The 24,707-nt window shown below is 43.7% G+C and overlaps 1 protein-coding gene across 3 annotated transcripts in view; it reads right to left on the bottom strand.

The window, feature by feature from the left end:
* KCNH7 (potassium voltage-gated channel subfamily H member 7) overlaps positions 1-23,184 on the bottom strand; it is a 257,068-nt gene extending 233,884 nt beyond the window's left edge. For 2 of the 3 annotated variants that reach the window (XM_088661039.1, XM_035132633.3), the window contains exons 1-2: positions 22,329-23,022; positions 18,654-18,884 (exon numbers count right to left, since the gene is read on the bottom strand). In XM_088661039.1, the coding sequence (XP_088517165.1) occupies positions 18,654-18,884; positions 22,329-22,404 (307 nt within the window). In that variant the 5' untranslated portion in view covers positions 22,405-23,022. Of the gene's footprint in view, positions 1-18,653; positions 18,885-22,328 lie in introns of all 3 variants that reach the window. The other variant, XM_088661043.1, reaches the window with a different exon arrangement.
* Between the last annotated feature and the right edge of the window lie 1,523 nt (positions 23,185-24,707).

Here is a 24,707-nt window from a genome sequence, read left to right as displayed (position 1 = left end):
GTATCATTGTTTTTTGTTAGTCACTGCAATCAGTTTTACGGGTTTTAATTATTAACTGCATCTTCCTAGGATCCAGTGCAAATTTGTCAGAAGCTCTATTTGGTGTTTTGAAACAAGGGTAAGGTACGCGTGGTTCTCCAGATGTGGTTGGACTCCAACCTTCAACAGCCTCAGCAAGGGATGCTAGGAGGCAGAGATCTCCAGCCCATTCTGCAATCAGCATCGTTTCTGTTTTGCCACAGTTCGTTTTCCACTAAAACCTACATCGTTTGTCTCACTATCTGCTATGGATGAAACAAACATGTTCATCTATTTAGGTACAGGTAGGTAGCCATGTTGGTCTGCCGTAGTCTAAACAAAATAAAAAGATTCCTTCCAGTAGCATTTATGTGATTGTGTTATTACAATGCATTTCAATGGAAGGGAAATACCAAAAACAATGCAGAAAATAATGCAACTGTTTATGTAACATTTGCAGACACAAAAAAATGAGAATGTTGACTGTGTAAATTCTGTTCCTGACCCCAGGTGAATGTATGAATTCTGGCAATTTCTGCTCCCGTTTCCATTTCTGGCTGAATGGTCAAGGATAATATTTGGAGGGCTACAAGTCAGTTATGCCTGCTTTCAAGATCCCTCCCTGTCCCTACTCTCCTTCATTTATGTACAATATATATATATTCTCTCTCTCTCTCTCTCTCTCTCTCTCTCTCTCTCTCTCTCTCTCTCTCTCACACACACACACACACACACACACAGAGAGAGAGAGAGTCTGAAATGATGGTTCTTGCTTTACTTCTTTGACACTTCTCTGCCAATGATTTGTGCTGCAGTCTTATACTCAGTTTCCTGGGAATAGGCTCCACTGAATTTAATGGCAGAGATGCACAGGATCACAGTCTCAGTTCCACAGGAAGATTACTTTCATAGAAGCAGGTGAGAATGAATGAAACTCAAAGGCAAGTAACAAAACACATCCAATCGAAAATAAGAGCATGGCAATGAAGGCTGGTATATTGCTTCCACCCTTTTGATTTTGGGTTCCACTTACATTTTATTTCCAGCATTTGCTTCCACCAATTTCTTTTGTTCAGAACACCCTGAATCCTGGAACTGAGGGATATGAACCTTTCTTTAATAGTAGGTTCCTGGCCTCGAGCCAAATAGGTCAAAAGTGCCAAGGAGCTGAGGATCTGCAAGCATGAGGGGGTGTTGAGTGACTTTGTGAACAAAAGGAAGAAAACAGATGCTATATAAGGGTTAAGCACACCCTGGCTATACACTAATTTGGAGAGGAAGAGAGAAGACGGAAAAGGGCTTAAACTCTTTAGACCGTGGGAAGATGCCTGCGGGAGAGAGACGGGTGTACCAGAGAGAGGCTGGGTGGTCTGCAGGCGTGGGGATAAGCAGAGCAGAGCCATCCTTCAGCATCCTTTGCTGCGAGATGAAAGTAATGACAGGAGAACCAAAAGGGAGGACAAAAGTTCTCCCTTCTGTGTCTGACCTAGATAAGGAAACCTAGGCAATGAACTTTTTCTCCTAATACAAGGGAGGGAAATGTTCCAGTGGGGTTATCTCACTTCAGACTCTCCGACACTCCAAAAAGAATTCTGCGCAGTGTGAAGAGTATTCCCACCCTTTGAAGATCTGCTCTCTGTACATCTTCAATGATGCAAATGGAGTGCTGACTAATGGATACCAGGCGTCTCATAACGGTACGACAGCAGCAGCAAAGGCTCATTACCGCTCACTATGGAGGAGGCTATTGAAGAAGTCCCAGGCAACAATGTTCAGCTGAGTGCCAGGTCTTCTGAGCTGGGCCCTGGACCATCCGCACCACTTTAAAAAACCCCAATCATTTTGCTTTCACACTGCTGGGCATACTGCAAAGCACAGCCCTAGTGAGACTCCAGCAACCCACAATATCCAATTGCTCAGAGATGTAAACTTGCATGTATGCACCTATATTAGCATATGCAAATGTGTGCCATGGACCGCTGCTTCAATGATTCTAACAACCTGGCAATCCATGGAGGCAGGCACATTAGGGTGAAGGAGCACTGGCCAACACAACTCAATCTGCCTTCAACCAGCTATCACCTGCCCACCTTCCTACTTACATCCAGCCCAGGGGGTGGCAGCACTGCCTCTCAGCTTCATCCTCCTAAGTCTCATTGTTGCCCTTGAAGAACTCTAGCTCCACCTGCTGTTGGCCTCCTTGCCTTCCAGTTCCAGGCAACAGCCACCATTGCTAGCCATATCCCTGATTATGTCCCCCAATGAGTTGAAAAAAAAGGAAACCTGCAACTCACTTTTACCTTACGGTATGTTATGCAAACCCATCTACCTGGATTCCTCTCTTCTCCTTAAGTGAGTTCATTTTCATTTTCATATAACACTTTCATATAACATTTTAGGTAACCAGAGTTTGGAAAATGAAAAGGGGGGGCATGCTTTCTGATTATGTAAACAATGGCTCCCCTTTATACACCATAGCTTCTGTACTTGAGAAAGATTTTTAACTATAGAGTGAACACATTTTTAAAGGAAGACAAGGCATGAGTGGCAGTAAAACAACCAAATCCAAAAATCAACGCAGAAGAATTCGGTACCAAGCTTGTTTAATCTGAGATAAGTCTCAGCAAGTTCAGTAGGATTTACTCTCCTGTAAATGTGTTTAAGCATCGCAACCAAAAGCCATACTCACAAAATCAATTTAGATAGACTGAACAGTCATAAGGACAGGAATATGGTTGGGGTGGCTTGCAGATCTAAGAATAGACCCCATGCATAAGCAAAGAATTTGGAGCCATTTTCCTTCAGGGGGTGCTTCCAGATTGTAAATTGGTCACTGAGAAGTAACAAATGAATTGTTACCCAAAAGGGGAAATCTGGATTAAATTGGTAGCGGTGGAAATATAGCCTGGCCTTTTGATGCCAATGACATAATGAGGACACACTGTAAAGAACTTGAATGCATGAGGAGCAGCGATCCTACAATCAATACCCATCTAGAAGTACCTTCCGTTCCTGCCCCGAACCCCTGGCCTACCAGGCAGCGTGTCAGTATGTCAAGTCCAAAGTCTGGGGGGTCAAGCCACACAAGCAAAGTCCAAAGGTCAGGAAATGCAGTCCAGGGTCAATCCAAGTAGCCAAGTCTGAAGTCCCACTGTCAGGATACAGTCCAGAGCCAAACCCAAAGCACAGTCCTGAACCACAGTCCAGGAGCATCCAAGCCAAGGTCCATCACAATGGGCAATTGAGCAGACACAGTACCTCAGCTCTGCTTTTGTACTTTGCATGCTGATTGCAGTATCTGGGCTTAATGAGGCATGCGATTTTGGAATAAGCTAAAGGGGTGGGAGAGTCCTCTATGTCAAATATGGTAGGGCACGCAAGAGAAGAGGAGAGAAGTGTTTTATACAGGAGTAGGACCACAAGAAGACATGAAAGACAAATGGTCCCAAACCAAACAAGCAATACTAGAAATCATGGCACTACAGAGAAGTAATTGTATGCATGGAGTAGCCTATGATGCCAACTAGGCCAAATCTCTGTTCAAAGATCAAGCTAGCAGCACCCTAGTCCCTAGGGATTACAGCCTGGAGCACAGTCTGCCACAAGCAGATGCATCAGGGAAGGTGTTTGCCGAGCAAATTATTCTACATGAGTTGGGAACATGAGCCATAGTATACATAGCAGAGGGAGAAAAAGCAAAACCCGCTCCAAACCTGTTCAGGTGATAAAATCACTAGGCATCAGCATCTCAGGAGCACAACTCTGTATCAACTTTCATTGCCTCTATAGCAATCTATAGCTATCTTTTAAAAAAAAATCCAAAGGAGAAAAATGGGAGTATGCCAAGTAGGAAATATGAACAGGTCTATATCTTGTAGCATAAATCACATTTGCAGCATTCATTGTCACCATTGATATAATTTTTCAAGGAAATTTAAACTCCTGAATTCTTCAGAATGAGTTAAATTGGTACAGCAGGAAAGCCATATCAGTGAGAAATTTGAAAAAAGATCCAGGATATTATGTCTCTTATATGTCTCTTATATTAGATGAATGGAAGGATGGCAAAGAAGCAGGCAAAGGATGGAAGATAGTTGCAGCCAGTGACTGATATAAGCAGCCCCAATCCTTAGATAGAAAAAAGTCAGATTGTCAGAACAGCACCAGTGTAAAACCCATGTTTTGTTATTCTCCTAAATATGAAAACTGATCCTTCCTCTCCTTTTGTGCTCTGGCATGCCTATCAAATGAGCAGATACATGAGTTTATCTTTAAATTCTCATTTCTCATTTCATTTCATTTTGAACTTGCAGACCACATAACTGTGCGCAATGTGGTTGACAACCCAAATGTACAACACAAGTCGCATTGCCACCCTCTAAGTGTTCAAAGTCTAATGAAAAACAGAATTCAGGAATCTGTATATATTTCACACTCCCTCTTACAGACATATATATTTCTACAAGGTAATATTGACAAAAGATCAGCAAACAATAAAATAAAATCACCCTGTCAACTGCAAGTCAAATAAATGCATTTGCAAATAGCCATGAGATTACGCTGAATTTCCAGCCTGCACCCCCCATGGAAGACCTTCTCCAACCCTTCACTGCTTCCTCTAGGGTTCCTCCGTTCTGCCCCTATCTATTCCTATTCCGCTTGCATATTAACCAGGAGCAGAGTGGGGCTCCCGTTTGGTGTATTTCCAAGAGACACAGACTGAATGTTACTTGCAGTTGTGCTTCATGCTTCACGAGAGCTGCATGTAAGTTTGTGCTTGAGCATATGTACCTACATGCAAAACATGAAGTTGAAAAGCGGCTATGGCTTCAGGAGTTAAATCCCCAGTGAAATGTTTCATACCTTTGGCATTTCTATCAGGGCCAGTGCTGTAGCTACAAAGCTGAGAGAATGTTATCTCTACTGGATAGAATCGTTTGGGTGTCATTGTCCTTTAAACCTCTAGAAGTGAACCTACAAAGCCTGTGTCATGGCTTATTTATTCTTTAATGTTTTTCTGTCCCCTCCTCACCCCTCTTTCCTATATATTGAGCCATATTAAGAAATAAGTGGGAAACCAGAGCTGGCCCATGAAGAAATGATTCCATTTGCCATGATTAGGTATTTTGTATACGCCTACCTATTTTCCCTGGAAGCTCTCTCTCTCTCTCTCTCTCTCTCTCTCTCTCTCTCTCTCTCTCTCTCTCTCTCTTTTCCATAATGTCTGTTCAGAAACTACTCTGTAGAAATGGAGTAATAATACAAAATGGAGTTGTTTATTATTATTATTATTAGTAGTAGTAGTAGTAGTACCCTGCCTATCTGACTCTGAGCAGCAGCAGCTGCCAGCATATACAGAAACATAATAAAACATCAAACATTAAGAACATCCCTATACAGGAGCCTTCTAAAGGTTGTATAGTTACTTATCTCCTCGACATCTGATGGGAGGACATTCCACAGGGAGGGTGTCACTGCCGAGAAGGCCCTCTGCCTGATTCCCTGTAACCTTACTTCTCTCAGTGAGGGAATCACCAGAAGGCCATCAGAGTTGGATCTCAGTTTCCGGGCTGAAGAACAGGTATACTGGGTCAAGGATATTGGAAGTTGCCTTCTTCTGAGTTAGACCATTGGTCTTTCCAGCTTAGTATTGTCTATGCTGATTGGCAGTGATTCTCCAGGGTTTCAGGCAGGAGTTTATCCCAGCCCTACCTGGAGATGCCAGGGATTTAATCTTCTGCATTCAAAGCAGCCACCCCAGGAATCCCCTTCATTGGAACAGTCTTTGCACCATGCACATGAGAGGTTGTTCATTTGATGACCTACAGGACACCTTGCCAAAAAAGAAAGAAAGAAAAAAGGCATAGGCACGAGACAGGGTTATGGTGGACATCTATGCATAGCCAGGAAAGGAGGACCCAAGAAGGCAACGGGCTTGCATAACATTTGCATGTGCTATATGCAAATTTTGAAATGATGCAAGTTAAATAAAAATAGAATATATCTCATTGTAGTGAAGAATAGCGTGACCAGGTGTCTGCTGTCCAGGTGCTAAGTCCTGAAGGGCAATTTCAAGACAGCATCAAGGCTTTCCCTTCTTCTAGCTCTTTTTCCTAAAATCAGGCTTGGATCAAATAGAGGGCTGTGTTAAGCAGGATGTGTGGAAACCCTATGACTGATTTGCTGCCTGAATTGGTTGGTCTCTGCATGGTCTTGTGGTCTGATACTATTTCCATAGGACTTCCAGCAGATGAGTTTCTACTCACAAACTGAAGCATGACAGAGTGGATAACAGGTAAGCATTCTGAAGGAGCCATACTGTTGCAAGCCTAAAAGCTAATACAGTGGTACCTCTACTTACGAATTTAATGCGTTCCGAATGCACATTCGTAAGTTGAAAAAAAATTGTAAGTCAAATCCCATAGGAATGCATTGGGAGAAAAAAATTGTAAGTTGAAGCAACCCTATCTAAAAATTCATAAGTAGAAAAAATCCTATCTAAACCGCATCCAAGATGGCGGACAGAGCTCCATCCGTAAGTAGAAACATTCGTAAGTAGAGGTACCACTGTACCATACTCGCCAACATATCTCTGATGAAAATAGGGATGTTCTAAATAAAATAAATAAATAAATAAATAAATAAATAAATAAATAGAACAAGAACAAGAACAAGAACTATTTATACCCCACCCATCTGACTGGGTTGCCCCAGCTTCTCTGGGTGGCTTCTAACATATATAAAAACATAATAAAACATTAAACATTTTAAAAAACTTCCCTATACAGGGCTGCCTTCGCTCGAGGGTTGGATAACCCCATACCCTCTAATATTTCTCCCTGGAAAATAGGGGTGCTTGCAGGGTCTGTAATACGGCCTCTTCTCGGGGCTAGAGAATAGTTTGCTGACTGATTGTGCTTGCTTAATGATAAGTGCAGATATATTTGATAGCTGGCTGCTACTAGCTACTAAACAGAAACAGTTTGGCAGTTTACACCTTGCTAGCTTTTTGTAAGAACAACAACAAAAGATTCTCGAGGCACCACTATATGATGATGTGAGTTCTGGTCCTCAAAAGCTTATACCACAATAAAATTATAGTACGGCTATTGTATCCACACTTACTTAGAAGAGGCTTCACTATATTCAATCTGATTTACATCTGAGTGGATATGCTTGGGGATTGCACTGAATGGAAAGAATGAAAGAATGGAAAGATGAAAGTAACAGAACTGAGATCTGAGCTGCACAAAGCACATCCCTAAGCTCAGGGTGCTGGTATAGCTATATCACACACAGCTTCGTTTTTTCCTCTCTCCATAAATACAGGGTGCAAGAACCCCCAAGCTTCAAATCTTAGCATTTGTTATAGAGGTAAGAAAGAGAGTGTGACATTTGTCAAGTTGCAGAATACTATTAGCAAGTCGGAATGATGTTAGCAATTTGTCTCCTGCAATTGGGTAAGGGACTTTCTTCCACTTTCTGACTAAAATATAGGGAAATGAAATCACTCCGCTGATAATTAGCCTCTGAAGCAAGACTGCTTCGTTGCAGATATGATGCACTCATAATAAAGTGCTCAGAGTTAATTAAAGTCTTATTAGCCATAATTGTTTTGCAGTTCAAAATTACATGATGGCATTGGAAATAGATACAGTACAAGGTGTTTGCAAAACATTGCCTACCTAGATTTCCTTTAGCACGTGTAAGAGCATGTACATTGTCTCAGTGTGAAAACTGCTGGTGTCTCATCTGTGTAAGAGTTTTCATAGCTATTAGTAATCACTGTTGAAAAACAAAGCAGACATTTTACAAGGATGGAAAAGACCTACTTCCATGACATTTAAGAGTTTTTCAGTGAAGTGGGTGATTAAAAAATGGGGCAAAGAAGAATGAGAAACAAACAGATCTATTCTTGGCATTAAATAAAATCTACAGACAAAATTGAATGCTTTCTGATCGTGAGTTTTGTATACCAAATATTGTTTACCAACAGTAGCTGAAGAAACAATCAATTACTTGACACTTTGTTATAGGGTGCACACAGATAATAAACTTGCTAAGCACCCTGGAACCATCTCTGCAATTCAGCTAAGTCACCCAGGACTCTGCTATTCAGTACTTAATTGAAGAAATGCTTATAGCCTATAAAACAAAGGTATTATTTTGCTCTAGAGAAGCCGATTGATCTCTCTGGTGCAAATTTAGAGGTGATTACTCTAATTTAAATATACATGCAATACCTCTCCCCATAGTAGAGTGTAATGGGGAGACAGGGGTGGACCTTGGTTATATGCTGCCCTGTGCTGGGGTGGGCAACAGATGTGATTGAACTGCGATTTCCATCAGCCAAAGCCAGCATAGCCAAGACTCAGGGGTGACAGGAGTTGCAGTCCAACAACAACTGGAGAGCTACAGGTTCCTCATCCTTGCTCTGCAGTGAAGAAGTTCATCTGTCCACATTCTAGGCAACAGGAGACCAGCAGACATTGAACACAGATAAGGAAGAGTAATTTGGTGTGTGTGTGTATTCAGTTATATAAATTTCAATAATTATACAGTCATTTTAACATTTCAAAACTCAACTTCCTCCTCTTTCTGTGGTTCCTTAATTTTATTTTTTATCATTTCCTGTATATTCTAAATTAACTTAACATTCTTTTATTCATCTACTTTAATTATATACTCTTACGAAACTGCAGGTTATTACAATAATCTTGCCAATGTCCTTATCTATTTCCTGGTTTTTTTTTGGGGGGGGGGGGTAACTATTCAATAAACCATTTCCATTCTTTTATAAAAAAAAGTTTGTTATCTTGGGTTGTTTTTTTTCCTGGTAAGTTTTGCCCTTTCTGCATAGTCCCTAAGTTTTTTTTTTTATCCATGCAAATAATTTGGAGCATTATGTCTCTGTGAGATACATGACTTAGATATTTCCGCATGGCATTGTGACTATTAAAAATGGGCAGGGTTTGCTGACTATTTTTCCCACTTGCTTGAAATGTGCAGGAGCTAAAGGAGGGCTTGGCAGTGCTCCTAAGCATCTACCCTCATCCATTGTGATGCCGGTCTACTGCAGGCAGTGGTGGCTGGTGCTCATTGCGACTGTGAGGGTGGAAGGCAGGGAGGTTAACAGTAGGTGGAGCCAAAGCCAATGTCCGTCAGAGCCACCCTCTGCCTGGTTGTAAGAAAGAAGGCAAGCAGGTTTGGCCTGAGGGAATATTAAGGGTGTTAAGGCAGTGTCCTCTTTAGTCCTAATAAACCAGCCTCCTCTGACTGCAGGAGAAACTTTCAGTGGATTGTGCTTCATGCTGGCAATAAAAGTCACACACAAGGTTTGGAGCTAAGGCGAGGGCCCCCTCTTGTTCTTTGGAGGAACCTGGGTTTTTGGATAACACCTCGGTGCCACCATACAGAAGGTCAGCAGCAGCGATATTAACCTGATCTTCTAACAAAAGGCGTGACTAATGAGACGGCAGAGTGTACAATAGCAATTGCTAGCTTTCACCTCTGTGACTTTTGCTCTGTCATTACTTTAGCAGTTTTTGAGACGGAGCTTTGTTACAGGCTATTAACCTGGGCAGTGAGCTTGACTGATAAAACGTCACTCAGAACACCAATGGCAAATAGGTGCGACAGGCTAAACTGAAAAGGCTGCGTTGCACTTCACCAAGGTAGCTTTAATGTGGGAGATGAACCTTTATAAATCGAGGGTGCTAAATACTATTCTGAGCAGGGGGTGGGGAGCAGGCGCTGTGTGGAATTCTGGTTTCCACTCCAGGAGATGTTTCACTGGGCGCTTCAGAATGCAATAAAACACGTGGCTTTTTTTAAATATATATTAAAAAACCCACAACCAACTCTGGTGCTGAGAATCTTCTAGAGTATGGCTTGTGAAGGGGTGGGGATTTTTTCCCCAAGAAGGGCCATATCCTTTTCTTGGAAACCTTCCCAGGGTCACACGCCAGCGGTAGGCAGGGCCAAAGGCAAAAATAAACCCCTCTAAATTTTACTTTTGTATGCTAAACCACATTCTACAAACATACACACAGTTCTATGCTTGAGCTATTCAACCAAAAGAAATGAGCAGAGTTAAAGGACACATTCCAGCTCGGCAAAAACAATATTTGGATACAAAGCAGGGCTGAGGAAGGGCATTCCGAGGGTTAGATAGGCAGGCCTGGAGGGTTCCATTTAGCCCCAGAGTCTAGGGTTCCTCACTCCTGGCATAGGACAAGGAATTACACGCTTTTATTGTTGTGCATTGCCTCAGGTGCCTTGGGGCAGAGAGGCAACTTATATATACTTGAAGGAAAAACAGGGCCTTTTTGGTGGCTGCTCCCGGACTTTGGAACTCCATTCATAGAGAAGCTAGTCTTGCTCCCTCATTGTTGTCCTTCCACTGGCAGGTGAAGACCTTCTCGTTCCAACAGGCTTTGGGGAACTGACTGCTTTTAATGAAATGGATGGGGCTTTGCTGTTTATATTGCAATTATTTGTGTGGTTTTAATAGATTTTATAAGTGTATACAGTTTTACTTCTAACAATGTTTAAGAACAATTGTTTTTTATATGTTTTTAGAGGTTCTCATTTTTATGTGTAAGCTACCCTGTGTCCCATCAGGGGGGAAAGTGAGATATAAATAAATCTATCATCATCATCAATAGGAGCCAGTATAGCAAAGAGGCTATAATGCCTCGAAAAGGACATCTGGATTTCAGTCCTCACTCACTTCATGGACTCAAGATGTGGCCATGTGGGTGAGTCTCTACCATTCAACCATTCAGTTCCTTAAATGTAAACTCAGGGCATAAGGCTTCCACTGGTAGATCAGATCAAGGGTTCATGTAGACCCACATCATGGGATTCTCACAGAGAAGCCTGTAGCTTAGAAGTAGATGCCATGCTTCGAGTGGGCAAAAGGGGCCACATTCCATCCCTAGCATTACCAGGTAGGACTGAAAGAAGCATTCTGCCTGAAATACAGGAGGATCACTGTCAGGGTTTTCTCCCCCCCCCCCTATAAAGAGCTGTTGACTCACCAGGAAAGTCACTTAGGAGCCATCTCTGATGATCAAAAGAGCTGGAGAATTAGCAGGATTGCAAACTCCTCTCTTTCTCTCTGTGCCATCCTGCTCTCCCTGTTTGCTATGAAACATAGCTCGTTGGCAGAGCATACACTTTGCATGCCAAGAGGTCCCAGGTTCAATCCCTGGCATCTCCAGCTAAGGAAGACCCCTGCCTGAAACTCCAGAGAGAAGCTGCCAGTCAGTGGAGACAATACTAAGCTAGATGGATCAATGGTATAAGGCAGCTTCCTATGCTCCTAGGCATTCTCTCTTTGCTTATCACCACTGGACCTTGCCATCGCCCATAAGAACATATTACTGACTCTCCTCACATGGTCATCGTAAGGCTGAATAAGATGCATTGTACAAATGATAAACACAATGTGCTGTTGAGTATATAAATTCATTTCCCCCCCCCTTGCCCTTTAAACTATTGATCAGGAACTTCAGTGATTCTGGGAAGCAAAATTCTGTTTGTTTATCAGATCAACCCTACATGTTGCACAATTCAACAAAAGATAGTGGCAGTACTATTTCGCTCTTTGGAATATCAAAAGAACTGTCAGAAGTAATTCTTTCCGGCTGTCATGTTATCTGTCACCACCACGTCCTGCCCTTGTATTCCTCCTCCACAAAATCTCTCTGGTTACGCAGCAGCATTGAGCAACTTTACTCTCCTGTCAATAACCAGACTTCATAGAATGTCTACACTTAGGTACCTCTGACTTTCATCATCTTACAGAGCACCCATCACACATGAAAAGGGCTGACAGGATACAGCACTCCTTGATTTAAATACACAACCCCCCCACCCTCAATCCCCTCACAATTATAGTTTTCATGTCAAAGCTTTACAGCTTTATCACCCCAAGCAATATTTTACAGCTGTCAAGTATGATTTATGCAATAATGGCTTAAAGAGAGAAATGGGAGTCCTCAGAGAAAGAGCTGTCACACATCTCCATGGCAAATAACATTATTAAAACAAAAATATTGATATACTGCATAAACAGTATCTCCTCTCCAAAGATACCTAATCAGATCAGTCACTAAAGATAAAGCGATTGTAGAAAGGATGTTATGAAGCAGATGAGGAGGAACATTGTTCCCTGTTACTCTGAATTTAAATAGCTACTAATGCCTATTAGGCAACTCTGGAAAACACTTTATTTAGGCATAATTGGTTATATGATTTTCATATACCTTGGTAATTTAACACACATGCCTTTCCTAAGCTGAGCAGAGTGACTGCAGTCAAAGGGAATGCAGATTATTTAGCTGTTCCATTGAGATGTATGTAATCACTTTTTTTTATAGTATTTTTATACATCAAAGTTTGGCCTGTTTTTCAAGTGCTCCTTTTGATTATGCCCCACCACCTTGGTTATTTTACTAATTTCCCATAAAGGATTAGCTCATGGCATGGAATGAAATATACACATAGGCTTTGAACTTTAGACAAATGGTTCTATTAGAAAAAAAGGGGAGGGAACTACAAAAATGATATAGATACAGTTTAAGCAGAGTTCTGTAATGCGAGCCTCCTTTCCCCACAGGGTATATGCATAACTCTCCACGGTGATTTTACATGGACCGTAGAAGTGTTACTCTGTGTCAATTTAATTCGATCAATTGCTTGTGGTTTGGCCAACATTAAACCCTCTTATTAAAATGTCCTTTCTTCTTCCTGCTTCTCATGGAAATTGCTTCTTAAAATGCTGGAACATCCCAGGAAGCTGAGAGCCATTTACTGACAGGTAGAGATGTTAACTTTGGTAATTCTTGAATGTGTTAAGAATGAAGCAATTGACTGCATTTTATTTGAAAGGGACAACTGTATAGCTCAGAGGGGTAGCATCTGCTTTGCATGCAGAAAATCCCTAGTTCAGTCACCAGCATCACCAGGCAGGACTGAGAAAGAGCAGAGTCCAGAGCCCTGGAGAACTGCCACCAGTCAGGAAAGACAATATTGAGTGAGATGGGCCAATGGTCTAAATGAGTTAAAGGCAGCTTCCTAAATTCCAGTGATGATGACTGGCTGGCTGATTGGTTCATGAAAAAGCCAACTTCCAGGTGAAGCAATTAACCCTGGTACACTTCAGGCCTGCCAAACTAAGAGACTGGGGTTGTATTTGTGTTGTTGTTGTTGTTTGTTTGTTTGTTTGTTTCGGGGCTTTTTTTCCACCCAGAACTCACCGGAACTCAGTTCTGGCACCTCTCAGGTGGGTGCCTTTGTCATTAGGTGTTGAGTTCCAGCACCTCTTTTTCTAGAAAAATAGCACTGTTTATTATTACATATTGTCTCCCTGCTTGTTTAACTTATATGCAGAATTCATCATGCGAAAGGCTGGAATAGATGAATCCCAAGCCGGAATTAAGATCACCGGAAGAAATATCAACAACCTCAGATATGCAGATGACACAACCTTGATGGCAGAAAGTGAGGAATTCCTTTTAATGAGGGTGAAAGAGGAGAGCGCAAAATATGGTCTGAAGCTCAACATCAAAAAAACCAAGATCATGGCCACTGGTCCCATCACCTCCTGGCAAATAGAAGGGGAAGAAATGGAGGCAGTGAGAGATTTTACTTTCTTGGGCTCCTTGATCACTGCAGATGGTGACAGCAGTCACGAAATTAAAAGACACCTGCTTCTTGGGAGAAAAGCAATGACAAACCTAGACAACATCTTAAAAAGCAGACATCACCTTGCCGACAAAGGTCCGTATAGTTAAAGCTATGGTTTTCCCAGTAGTGATGTATGGAAGTGAGAGTTGGACCATAAAGAAGGCTGATCGCCAAAGAATTGATGCTTTTGAATTATGGTGCTGGAGGAGACTCTTTGAGAGTCCCATGGACTGCTAGAAGATCAAACCTCTCCATTCTGAAGGAAATCAGCCCCGAGTGCTCACTGGTAGGACAGATCCTGAAACTGAGACTACAATACTTTGGCCACCTCATGAGAAGAGAAGACTCCCTGGAAAATGCCCTGATGTTGGGAGGGCACAAGGAGAAGGGGACGACAGAGGACGAGATGGCTGGACAGTGTTCTTGAAGCTACGAACATGAGTTTGACCAAACTGCAGGAAGCAGTGGAAGACAGGAGTGCCTGGCGTGCTATGGTCCATGGGGTCACGAAAAGTCGGACACGACTGAACGACAACAACATTATTACAGTATTATTATTATTAATTCAATTTATATACCACCCTTTATCAAAAGACCCCAGGGTGGTATACAACATCGAAAACACATTGCAGAACATCAGTGATAAAAACATAATAAAAAGCATACTGACAGAAAGTCTGATACTAAAATTGTCATCATAATAATTGTCCTCTCCCTCATACTTTTACAGGCTGTAGATTATTTAATAGCCATAGGCCTGGGTAAAGAGGAATGTTTTCACCTGGCATCTAAACACATGTAATGATGGCATCAGGCAAGCCTCTCTGGGGAGCATGTCACAAGAAGCTTTCAGAAAGTTTGAAATTTAGACTGCCAGCCTATAACACTTACCTGAGAGTGAGTTCCACCTGACTCAATGGGTCTTACTTCTGAATATCAGCATTCCACTGATAGCTACCTGCCAACATCTTAAGCACAGAGAAAGAAAGCATCATTGCTCATCCCAAAGGTTCACAGGGTGAAACACAGTTGCTGCAGTTCTATAAATCTGCACATCCCATTGAAATCAATGACATGCTTATGTGCATAACAAATCACACGACTGAAGCTGCTGCAGCTACTGCCATGTTTTCTATTTATTGCTACCGGGACACCACACTGGATCCATTTCATTAAAAGTCTCAGGGTTTTGCTTAGGATAGGGTTTCCCCCAACAGGCGCTAATACGTGCTTTGAGCTCCTTATAGGGGTGATAGTCCCATTAGCTAGCATTTCCCTGTTCTTCACCAAGTTGCTATAAAATATATCAGGCACGGCATCTTCAGCCTCTAGGGCCCTGTCCACCAACTGGCAACCTGTGGACCACACAAAGCCCACAGAGCAATGGCCAGCAAAGAGAGTGGCCTGCACTTGGCCACCCATTAAATATGCCAGGGACAGACAGGAAGCAGCCCCTATGCCCCTGATTGGCCTTGCAAGTGAGGTCTGGCCCAAATGGAGGGTCCAACATGTCCAGAGGTGAGTGGCACCAGGTGACTATCCCCTCCGCCAACCGCACAGGAAGGTGGTGGCCTCCCAGGATGGAGCTCCAAGTGAGTGGATATTGCCCTAGCGTTTGCCACCTGCCTTGCTGTTTTAATAGACAATTTGTTGTCCTGTAGGATTCTCTAGTTAGGATTCTCTAGTAGCACCAAGGGCCAAACCCTTTATTGGACTCTAGTTCTTTTAAGAAAGAGAGAAGCACAACAAGGAGAAGCAGAGAGTTGGGTTGCACAGGACAGAGTGTTAGGTATGAAACAAGGAACCCCAGATTTATAATCACCAATCAGCCAAGGTTGTCTTGGCACCAGTCACTATGTTCACATCTGCATTACAGTTCTAGATATTTTATATACAGTAATACCTCGGGTTACGAATGCGATCCGTTCCGGATCGCAGTTCGTAACCCGAACGCGATGGGCGCCGCCATTTTGCGCATGCGCAAAGCGCGATTATCGTGATTTGCGCATGCGCAGATTGCGCGATCGCGCGCATGCCGCTTCTGCGCACGCGCACGCGGCGAAAACACTTCCGGGTTTGCGCAGTTCGTAACCCGAACTGTTCGCAAACCGAGGTGGTCATAACCCGAGGTACGACTGTAAATTTAACTGGATCTTGGGAACTGTAGCTCGTTGGCAAAGATGCAAAGTATTCCCCATTAGCAGCTAGGCCTTCTCAGAGAGCTGCTACAAAGGAAATGGCCATTCTATTAGTTCAAAGCTACAATTCTAAACGCACTTACCACAGAGTAAAATCCATTGAATCTAGGGGACTGACTTCTGAATTAACATCCTTAGGTTTGTACTGGATCTTATTTGTAGGAGGCGTGCCTTATCTCTGGGTCTAACCTATATCACAGGGTTGTTATGAGAATAAATGTTGGACAACTTTTATATAAGCTGCTCTGAGAAGCCTGGAAGAAGGACAAGATTTCAAGTATGCTAAAATAAATTAGTAAGCAATATTTGCACCCACTGAAAGTCACAGCCTTTGGATCAACAGATACATTTTATTTGAACATTCAGAATGGAATCAAATCCAGAGCTGTTGTTCTGATTTTTTAAAAGGGTTCCATATACTCTTAGCAACAACAGGAGTAACTCTACCCACCACCCGTGTACCCAAATGCCAGTTTGGCAATGCCACCAAGAAGAAGCAAAGAGCCACATGCGTCACTGTTGCTTTAAAGTCTGAGTCTCCTCTATCATTGCAGTTCTCAAATGAATGTAAACAGCAGGCTGGCAGGCCTCCAAAGCTAATTAAAGCTCCAAATTTGAATATACAAGATTACTTTGCATTTCCCCTTTGAATACATGTACACAGTGCAAACAAAAATAGAGTACAACAGGCTTATGCATTATTCGGATTTGTTTAATGCCTGACTTATAATGCTGAATAATCAGAAAAGAAAACTAATTTAAACCTTCGGAAATAATTATCATCGTCATTCCCTTATCAGGCTGCATCATGACAAACGAACATGCATGCTTATTTTCCTTGCCCCCACCATCAGAAGCATAATGCTGTATTGTTCTTAGTTCATGCCATGACTAATTATGTCAAGTATATTTTAGTCGGCCTGCAATCTTTCTTTCTAAAAACAATCGCCAAAGTGTCCTCCATCTGAAACAGGTAGATCCTTCTCCCCCGTCTATTTTTCTCCTTTTTAAACTCTCTCCAGAGTAATTACTCAGTATTTGAAGCAGTATGACAAGGTGTTTGTTTAAAGCTGATTGTTTCAGGGCAAGACTCTACTGCTCTTTACTTTGACTGCTGAGTCGCTTATTCAGTCAGGTGCCCCTTTTAACCTAAGCGTATGCCTGGGCATGCTTTTTTCCATGATGTGAAACAATCCATACAGATCAACACTCTCAGCACGGAATCTCCTTTCCTTCATTAAACAGCGGCGTCACTCGCGAGGGCAAGGGATCAGCAACACAACAAAAAATGGACACCACAGGTTACATGACTGCCAGAGATTATATGATCAACAATAGCATTGCTTTCATTCTCATTCTGCTTTGGGGTACATTGGTAAGGATGTTTCTGTTGGTAGATCTGCAACTAGGAAACGCTTTCAGGCTGCAGCTATTTTCTGCTAGGATTCAATCACAAACCTAGAAATTCAGGTTGTGCAATTAAATATTATTTGGTTGGGAGTCCCAGGGCAGCATGCCAGATCCTCTACCCTCTCAATCAAACTTTTTGTGATAAGGAATATGATGTACTGGAAAGTGAGGGATAACATTTCCTTGTGGCAAAATCATTTAACCTCCCCACAAACAAATCAGAACAAATGCTTCATAAATAGCCAACGTCACCTAATCTCCCTGCAATTTTTTTATAAATAAATCAGGATGGATGCTCAATAAACAGGTCATCCTGAAATGACCTCAAATCTCATCATTAGTCACTATTCAGCACATATACATAAGCCCAATGTTTTCATTAGCTTCAAGCACACATAATTCCTTGTTTGAATGTAGACACTACATTGATTTTGAGCAAGTCGCTCACCAATGTCATAGACTTAGTTTCCCACCCATAAAATGAGACAATATTGATAAATTGCATGAATGAATTCAAGGGCAATTAATAAAAACATGTTATATGGATGAATTAGATATGAATCCTAAAGTCCTTTGTACAATCTGAAATATAATGATTATGATGGTGATCATGACAATAAAATGTTGTATTTTGCCAAAAGAGATAAAAATGCATTCAAAATTCAGCAATTGTTCCTACAGACAGTGACTGCCTAACACATACTAACACCTGAAAGTGGGGGAAACAACAACAAAATCATACAAACACTTGATTCCCCCAGTAAAAGAGTTGTTTCTATTCTTTAAAAAAGAAATCACTTCCTGGAATGGAAACTGGAGGGGGAAGTTGAAAATTACCATTTGAAACAACTACCTTACATCAATTTTATGCAAAGTCTGAACAAACCCTGCTTACACACCAATCCTGAGGACATGTAAACAGAAGCAACTTGCACTGATTGGAGTGGAGCAAGATATCTCAGAGTAAATGCCCTTAGAATAACAACCTTGTTTCATTGCATATGAAAGAAACACAGCTCCACTAGGGTTGAGGTGAACAGTTCTAGGTTTGGGCTGGTGCACTGTATAGGTAATCCACTATCAAAAGTTTTCTTAATGTGGTCTTGCATTATTTGGATGACTGGCCCATTGTATTTACTGTACGTTTGTTTTAGCTGCCTTTATAAATGCATGCTTCACACAACATAGCGTATCTTATGTTGACTGACTCCTAACAGTCAACAAAACTCTAACCTGTAGTAACAAAGAAGCCATACTATTTCAAAATCAGTTCCAAAGGAAGCCAATTTCTCAAAGACATTTTTTTTTTAAAAAAAATTGAAACTACTTTACCATCTTTGTGATAATAGGTGACTTCCACTTTTCTCTCCTCTGACCCAAGCAAAGCCTGAGCAATTTGGGCAATGTGATGCCTTTTGGTTTCTGGTCCATGAAGAAAGTCACAGGTGCATGGTTTCTGCATGACGTCTGGTCTGGAGAATCCAGTCATCTCACAGAACCCATCATTGCAGTAGATGATAGCACAGTTCTGCACTCTAGCATTAGCAATGATGAATTTTTTATCTGCAATGAAAAAGTAATGCATTTTTTAGTAATTGTGCAACATTTCATAAAACCTCACAGCTGCCTGTCAGGAGATATTTCTGCATCTGACTGCTACAGTATAGTGAACTTCAGTAGATATTCAACACAAATGTACCAGAGGTCTTTTTAAAAAATCAATAAAAAGTAGATGAATTAAATCCTAAATCACCTGGATTGCTGCAGGATTTGATCCAGGAACCTTTATTGCAAAACTTGTCAGCAAATACAAATATGACCGAAGCTTTTGTTGTGCTGAAAATGTCCAACAGGGGAAGGCTGGCTAGGATGGATATCCAAGTAGCCTGGAGGAAAGGGAGTAATTCTCAGGCTTTAATTTTAGATGGGGTTACTCGCCAAAGCTTAGGAAATCGGCTTCATAATAGGACTTGTAATAGGGGTTGCCAATGTGGTGCCCGAAGGCACACATGGGCCAGCAGAGGCCTTCCCAAGCACCAACAGGGTCTGTCCCCTTTCTGAAACTAGGTTTAAAAGGAGTAGTCAATAGAATGGGTTGTGGGGTGTATATGTGTTTGTGTGTGTGGTGCCATGGGCCCCAAAAGTTTGGGATTGTGAAGCAAACTCCAGCTTTAATTAAATCCTAGGTACAGACGGGTCAACAGGAAAAGTGGAATAGGGATGTTCTACTAATAATTTAACACCACTGCAAATAATTCCACAAAAAATAACTAGTGCATTAAAAAAAAACTCCATTAGCCTTTTTGATACCTTGTTGGTTATATTAGTCATCAGTTGCATTAGTAATCTGGGGACCATTGAGAAACAAACCTTTAAAAGACAGCAGACAGTCTATTAAGTTTGCAAAAGCTTCCATGCTGGTAAGTAGAGAATAGGACTCGATTCCTAGGAAGCTACCTTATCTATTTGTCCATCTTCCTTAGTGTTGCGCAAACCTTGGTCTCCAACTGATTTCAGACTACAATTCCCATCATCCCTGACTACTAATCTTGCCTCCTAGGGATGATGGGAGTTGTAGTCCAAAAACAGCTGGAGACGCAAGTTTGGGAATTACTGATTCTAGTTCCTGAGTGTCCACTCTGACTGGTAGGCACTCTCTAGCATCTCAGGGAGAGGTCTCTTTTCCATTCAGGGTCTCACCTGGAGACAATTCTTACTTGCCACATAACCAGGCAAGTGTCTATTATACCTGCTTGGTTTTTACTTGAGTCACTGTGAGATGTTACAGTGTAATGGCAACGTAGAAGGAAAACTACTGTATTCCCCTCTTCCTGCTTGGGCCACTACTGGTCTCCCAGCACTCTCCTGCACAACACTGCCAGCTTAAATGGATGGCTCCCTATATACACGCTGATTGCTGTACAAAATTATGCCACAATTATTGCTCTGTAAAATGACGCCAAATTGCAGGGTTAAGTTGCACAGAACAGCGCATACACTCCAATCAGGAGCAGCTGACCAAGAAGCAAGTTCTCTTGCTCCAACTGATTTTCGGTTTGTTTCAGACCCAGTGCAGTTGATAGACTTAGAGTGTGATCCAAAGCGTGCGCTTGGAATCCAGTCCCTTTGAACTCAATGGATGTCACTCCTGAGTATGTGTGTACAGGACTGCAACTTTAAGTGTGGAACCAGGCACGCTTCTAGATGACTGAGAGAGAAAATGTTAACCTCAATCATTCTTATACAGTCCGAGTGTAACAATGTACACTAGTCAGGCATTTCTCTTGAAACAATCATCCAAGGGTTCTCTCTCCCAAAATGACATTGACTGCTATTTTGTGCTTTATTTATTTATTTATTTATTTTTGCTGAAGCTTCTGTTTTTTAATGGCAAGCGCAGCTTTGAAGCCACATCTGTCTTCACAATATGAACCAAGGCATGATTCAGTCGCTCACCTGACTTCCCTCCCAAGCTGCATCGAAACTATCACATGGAAGAAATTGTGCATGATTTACCCCCGTGAGCAACACAACATGCCATTGTCCTAATGTTTACACCTGGAAGCATGATGGGAAATCTGAAAAGGCTGCAATACACCCTATATAATAGGTTACTCTCAACCCCTTGCACATTCTGCCAGATACCTGTAATTTACAGCTCATCCCAGATGGAGTGCCTGATTATTTACAAGCTTTCTTTGTGGCAACTGCAGCTCCTGTCACTCAGTGGTCTCATTATGCACACCCTAGCAGCGATAAATAAATCGACTGACTTTAATGGGCCACTTACATTTCAAAGGGCTGCAGGATCTGACCTTTATTGTGAGCTATGAGTCTATTACAGTGAGACAGATTTGCAGTAAATGCATGTTAATCCTAAAATATCCTTCAACGTATTTTAATTTTACTACGTATTTAAGGGAATGTACATGCACCCAACATATTGTTTCAATGTGTGGTGTTCATGGTATTGGAGAACCAAACAAGACCAGGCATTATCTTCTTAAAATCATTGCCTGCATCTCAAAGATCAAGGCTGCAATCCGATGCACACTTAACTGAGAGTGCCACTGAACACAATGGGTCTTACTTCTGAGTAAACCCTGCATAGGATTGCACTCCAAGACTGCAACCTCAAGCGCATTTACTAGGAACTAAGCTTCTTTTAAATCTATATGAGGTTTACTTCCAAGTAACCATGCTCAGAGTGACACTGCAGGCAAGGCGGTCCACTGCACTTATTTAACAATCTGCTGTTGAAATTAGGAAAAGGTCCTACAGGTCAGGCAGAAATCCGAATCCATCATAGTTAAAGTTTCCTCTGGAAATACCTTCTGAATCCTCCTGCTGGAAACTTTCCCATACATAAACTAATGCTAAACAAGGAGCCTCTGGGCAATAGGGTCAAGGTGAGAATGTGCATGTTGTTTGGGGATATAGGAAACTGCCTTGAACAGAATCACACCACTAATTTAGACTGGCACCTGCTGTCCAGGGTTTTAAGCAGAAGGGGAACCTCACCCCACCTGGAGATGCCAGGGATCGAACCTGGCCCCTTCCACATGCATGCAAAGCAGATGCTCTGCCCCTGAGCTAGTTCTCTCTCCTGGCATTTCCCAGGACATCCCAATCTACTTCAAACCCCACTCCCGGCCGGTGGAGAAAATGGGAGATTTCATAAGCAAGCATTCTGTACGTTGACTCACTTGAGCGGTCCCAAGGCGGGCAGGCAGGTATATATAGCTATAGCAAAGAGTTCACTGTATGACAAGCTGGGAGGATGAGTTTAAGCGAAATGTTTCGGGACCAGATAGGAAGGATGGGAAGGGAAGCCACCCTGAGACCTGTTCTGGGTTCCAGCTCAGACTTTTCCCGTCCGACAGCCTTTGGCTCAACTTGGCCCGCCTCAGAGCTCCTGCCCTAGACCCCCCCCCCCCCACAACCAACCCAGCCCCCTTTCCCCATTCCCCCTTGCGCAAGAAACGCCAAGGCTGGGGGAGAACTTACTCTGCCCTTCGAATTTGCGGATGATGGTCCCCAAGAAGGTGTTCTGTGGTGCCACATGACCTCGGCGAACAGGCATGGTGCCCCTCGCACGTCACCTTCCCACTGCCCAGGCGCGGCGGCGAGGACTCCTCGGCGGCGGCGGCGGCTTTCGCTCGCTCCGTTTCCCGGGAGCGCTCCGCTCGCTGGCAGCCTGGCTCTCCGGCGCCTGGCTCTCGAGCTAGCCTTTGCGAGAAAGCATCGTCCCTTCGGGCCGCGGGGGCAGCTCGCCGCTCGCTCAGCTCAGCAGCGCGCCGCCGCTTGCCCTCCTGGACTCAGCTCCATGCTCGCCTGGCTCCTCGGGGCGAACCTGACCCGCTCTGGGCCGGGATGGATGGAGTGGGCAAGGAGGCGGCCAGGGGCGCGTCGAGGCGCGTCGCAGCGCGGCGACGAGGGCGACTCGCCTAAGCGATGGAGGTGTGCCTGGGCGCGTCTCTCTCTCTCTCTCTCTCTCTCTCTCCGCCTTGCTTCTGCTCCTCCTTGCCGAGCCCAGCCCTTCAACCTCCTCGCCCTTTTGCAAGGAACAACCGAGGCTGCCTGGGTCGTTCCGGCGTGGCGTCGAGCGGGGCTCAGAGCGGCGAAAGAGTGTGTGGTGACGCTTCCCCGCCGAGCCGCCTGCGGGTAGCTCCGGAGCGGCTCGCAGCAGCTCGGGTTACTCAAGCGTGCTTCAGCAGGAGCCAGCCAATAAATCTCTCCCGGGCGACGAGAGCGCGCTCAGACACGCGAGCGAGCGAGCGCGCACACACACACACAGCTCCGGTAGGGATCGGCTGCACAAGAGGCAGCCGCGTCCCCTCTCCCTTCCCTCCAACACACACACACACACACCAGCGGAGACAACACGGAGAGGGACAAGTCAGGCGGAGGAGAGAGAAAAGGAAACCGATGCTTCGTCTTACAAGGCGACCCATCCACCCAAGGGGGCCGACTTGAATAATATATGGGGGGTGGGGAGTCACGCCCTGCATAATCAATCACAAGACGCGGTGCGCACACACCATTTGAATTGCAGGTGGGTGGCCTCAAATGTTTTATTGGAGAGGGGCAAAGGGACCTCGGCCCTAGGAGTTGGCTCCTATGCACCCACCCTCCTCCCCCTCCCCACACGGGTCGACTTGGACGTGTGGGGAAGACTACGAGTACGAGTACCCCGGAGCATAGGCAGAGTCTCGCTCCTCTCTCTCGTTGAACGACCACTTAGGGCGAGCCCAGGCCACAGCAGCTAGGGGAGTAAGGCGACCTGCTGGGTGTGGCCTTCCAAAGGAGGCCGCTCCCTCCGGTCAGCTCCAAAGGGATGAGGGGAGCTGTAGTCTTGCCATATCTGGACCGGGGGATCCCCAGTAAAAGACACAGCTGTGTGCCATGTCTAAAGTGCCTTCTAAACGACTCGACTTTGCCTAGCCATGGGGTCTATGTTCTCAAACGTGTGGAAAGGGGGAGGAGCGGCTGCAATAGAGCACGTGCAAAGTGCAGCGCTCCGTACCCCACCCTCAGAAGTGCATTGCTCATTTTTGGATGAAGCCAAAAGGCTTCGCCGAGCATGAAGCTCATCTATACTGTTCGGTGGCAGTTAAGGCAAGACTCTGGTTTTTACCGCCTCAGCTGTTGTTGCTCCACTACCACCCAGGGAGAGTCATGATCCCGGTGAGATTTGTTCTGGGTGCTCTCTTAGTCCAAAGGTTATGGTCACACGCTGTCAATCCAATCCAGAGTCAGGATCCTACGAGGCAGAACTTTGGTGGATTCGAGGGGGAGGCAGCCTTGTTCTGCAAATTTTTCAATCCGTTTACTTCAAGCGGGCGAGATGGGCGTACCATGGACAGCTTTTCCCACCAAAGGAAAACGGACAGTTTACCGCAAACTGCAATGTGCCATTTGGGTTTGTCTCCTGTGGAGGCTGGTCCACTAGGGCAGATGGGGCAGTGCCCCACCGATCTCAGCTAGCGATCTGCCACCTCTTTGCCTTCGGATTTACATACATCGACTTCCTACTGTCAGTGTCAGCATTATAGAATTCAACAGGGAGGAAGGTGAGGAGCAAAGCTAGAATTAGATGGCCCTGTCTGTCTTTGGCTCTAGCTCCACCTACTGTTGACCTCCGTGCCTTCTGCCCTACCAATCCCAAAGGGCACCAGTCACCATTGGAGATGCCTCCACCCTGGCTTCCTTTACTTTGACAGCATTTAGCCTCATCCTATCAATGGGTGGTAGTCAACTGACCCATTGGCATTAATGGACCTAACTTAGTCATATTTTCTTTGTAGTAAGAGAGATTTCAATGAGATTTATAGTGTATTCCTACAGAAGTAAGTCTCATTGAGTTCAATGAAAATTATTTCCAGA

This window comes from Zootoca vivipara, chromosome 1 (assembly GCF_965207765.1).
Source record: "Zootoca vivipara chromosome 1, rZooViv2.hap1.1, whole genome shotgun sequence".
Classification (NCBI taxonomy): domain Eukaryota; kingdom Metazoa; phylum Chordata; class Lepidosauria; order Squamata; family Lacertidae; genus Zootoca; species Zootoca vivipara.
The sequence above is the reverse complement of the archived record's forward strand: the minus strand, read 5'-3'. Positions and strand labels throughout refer to the sequence as shown.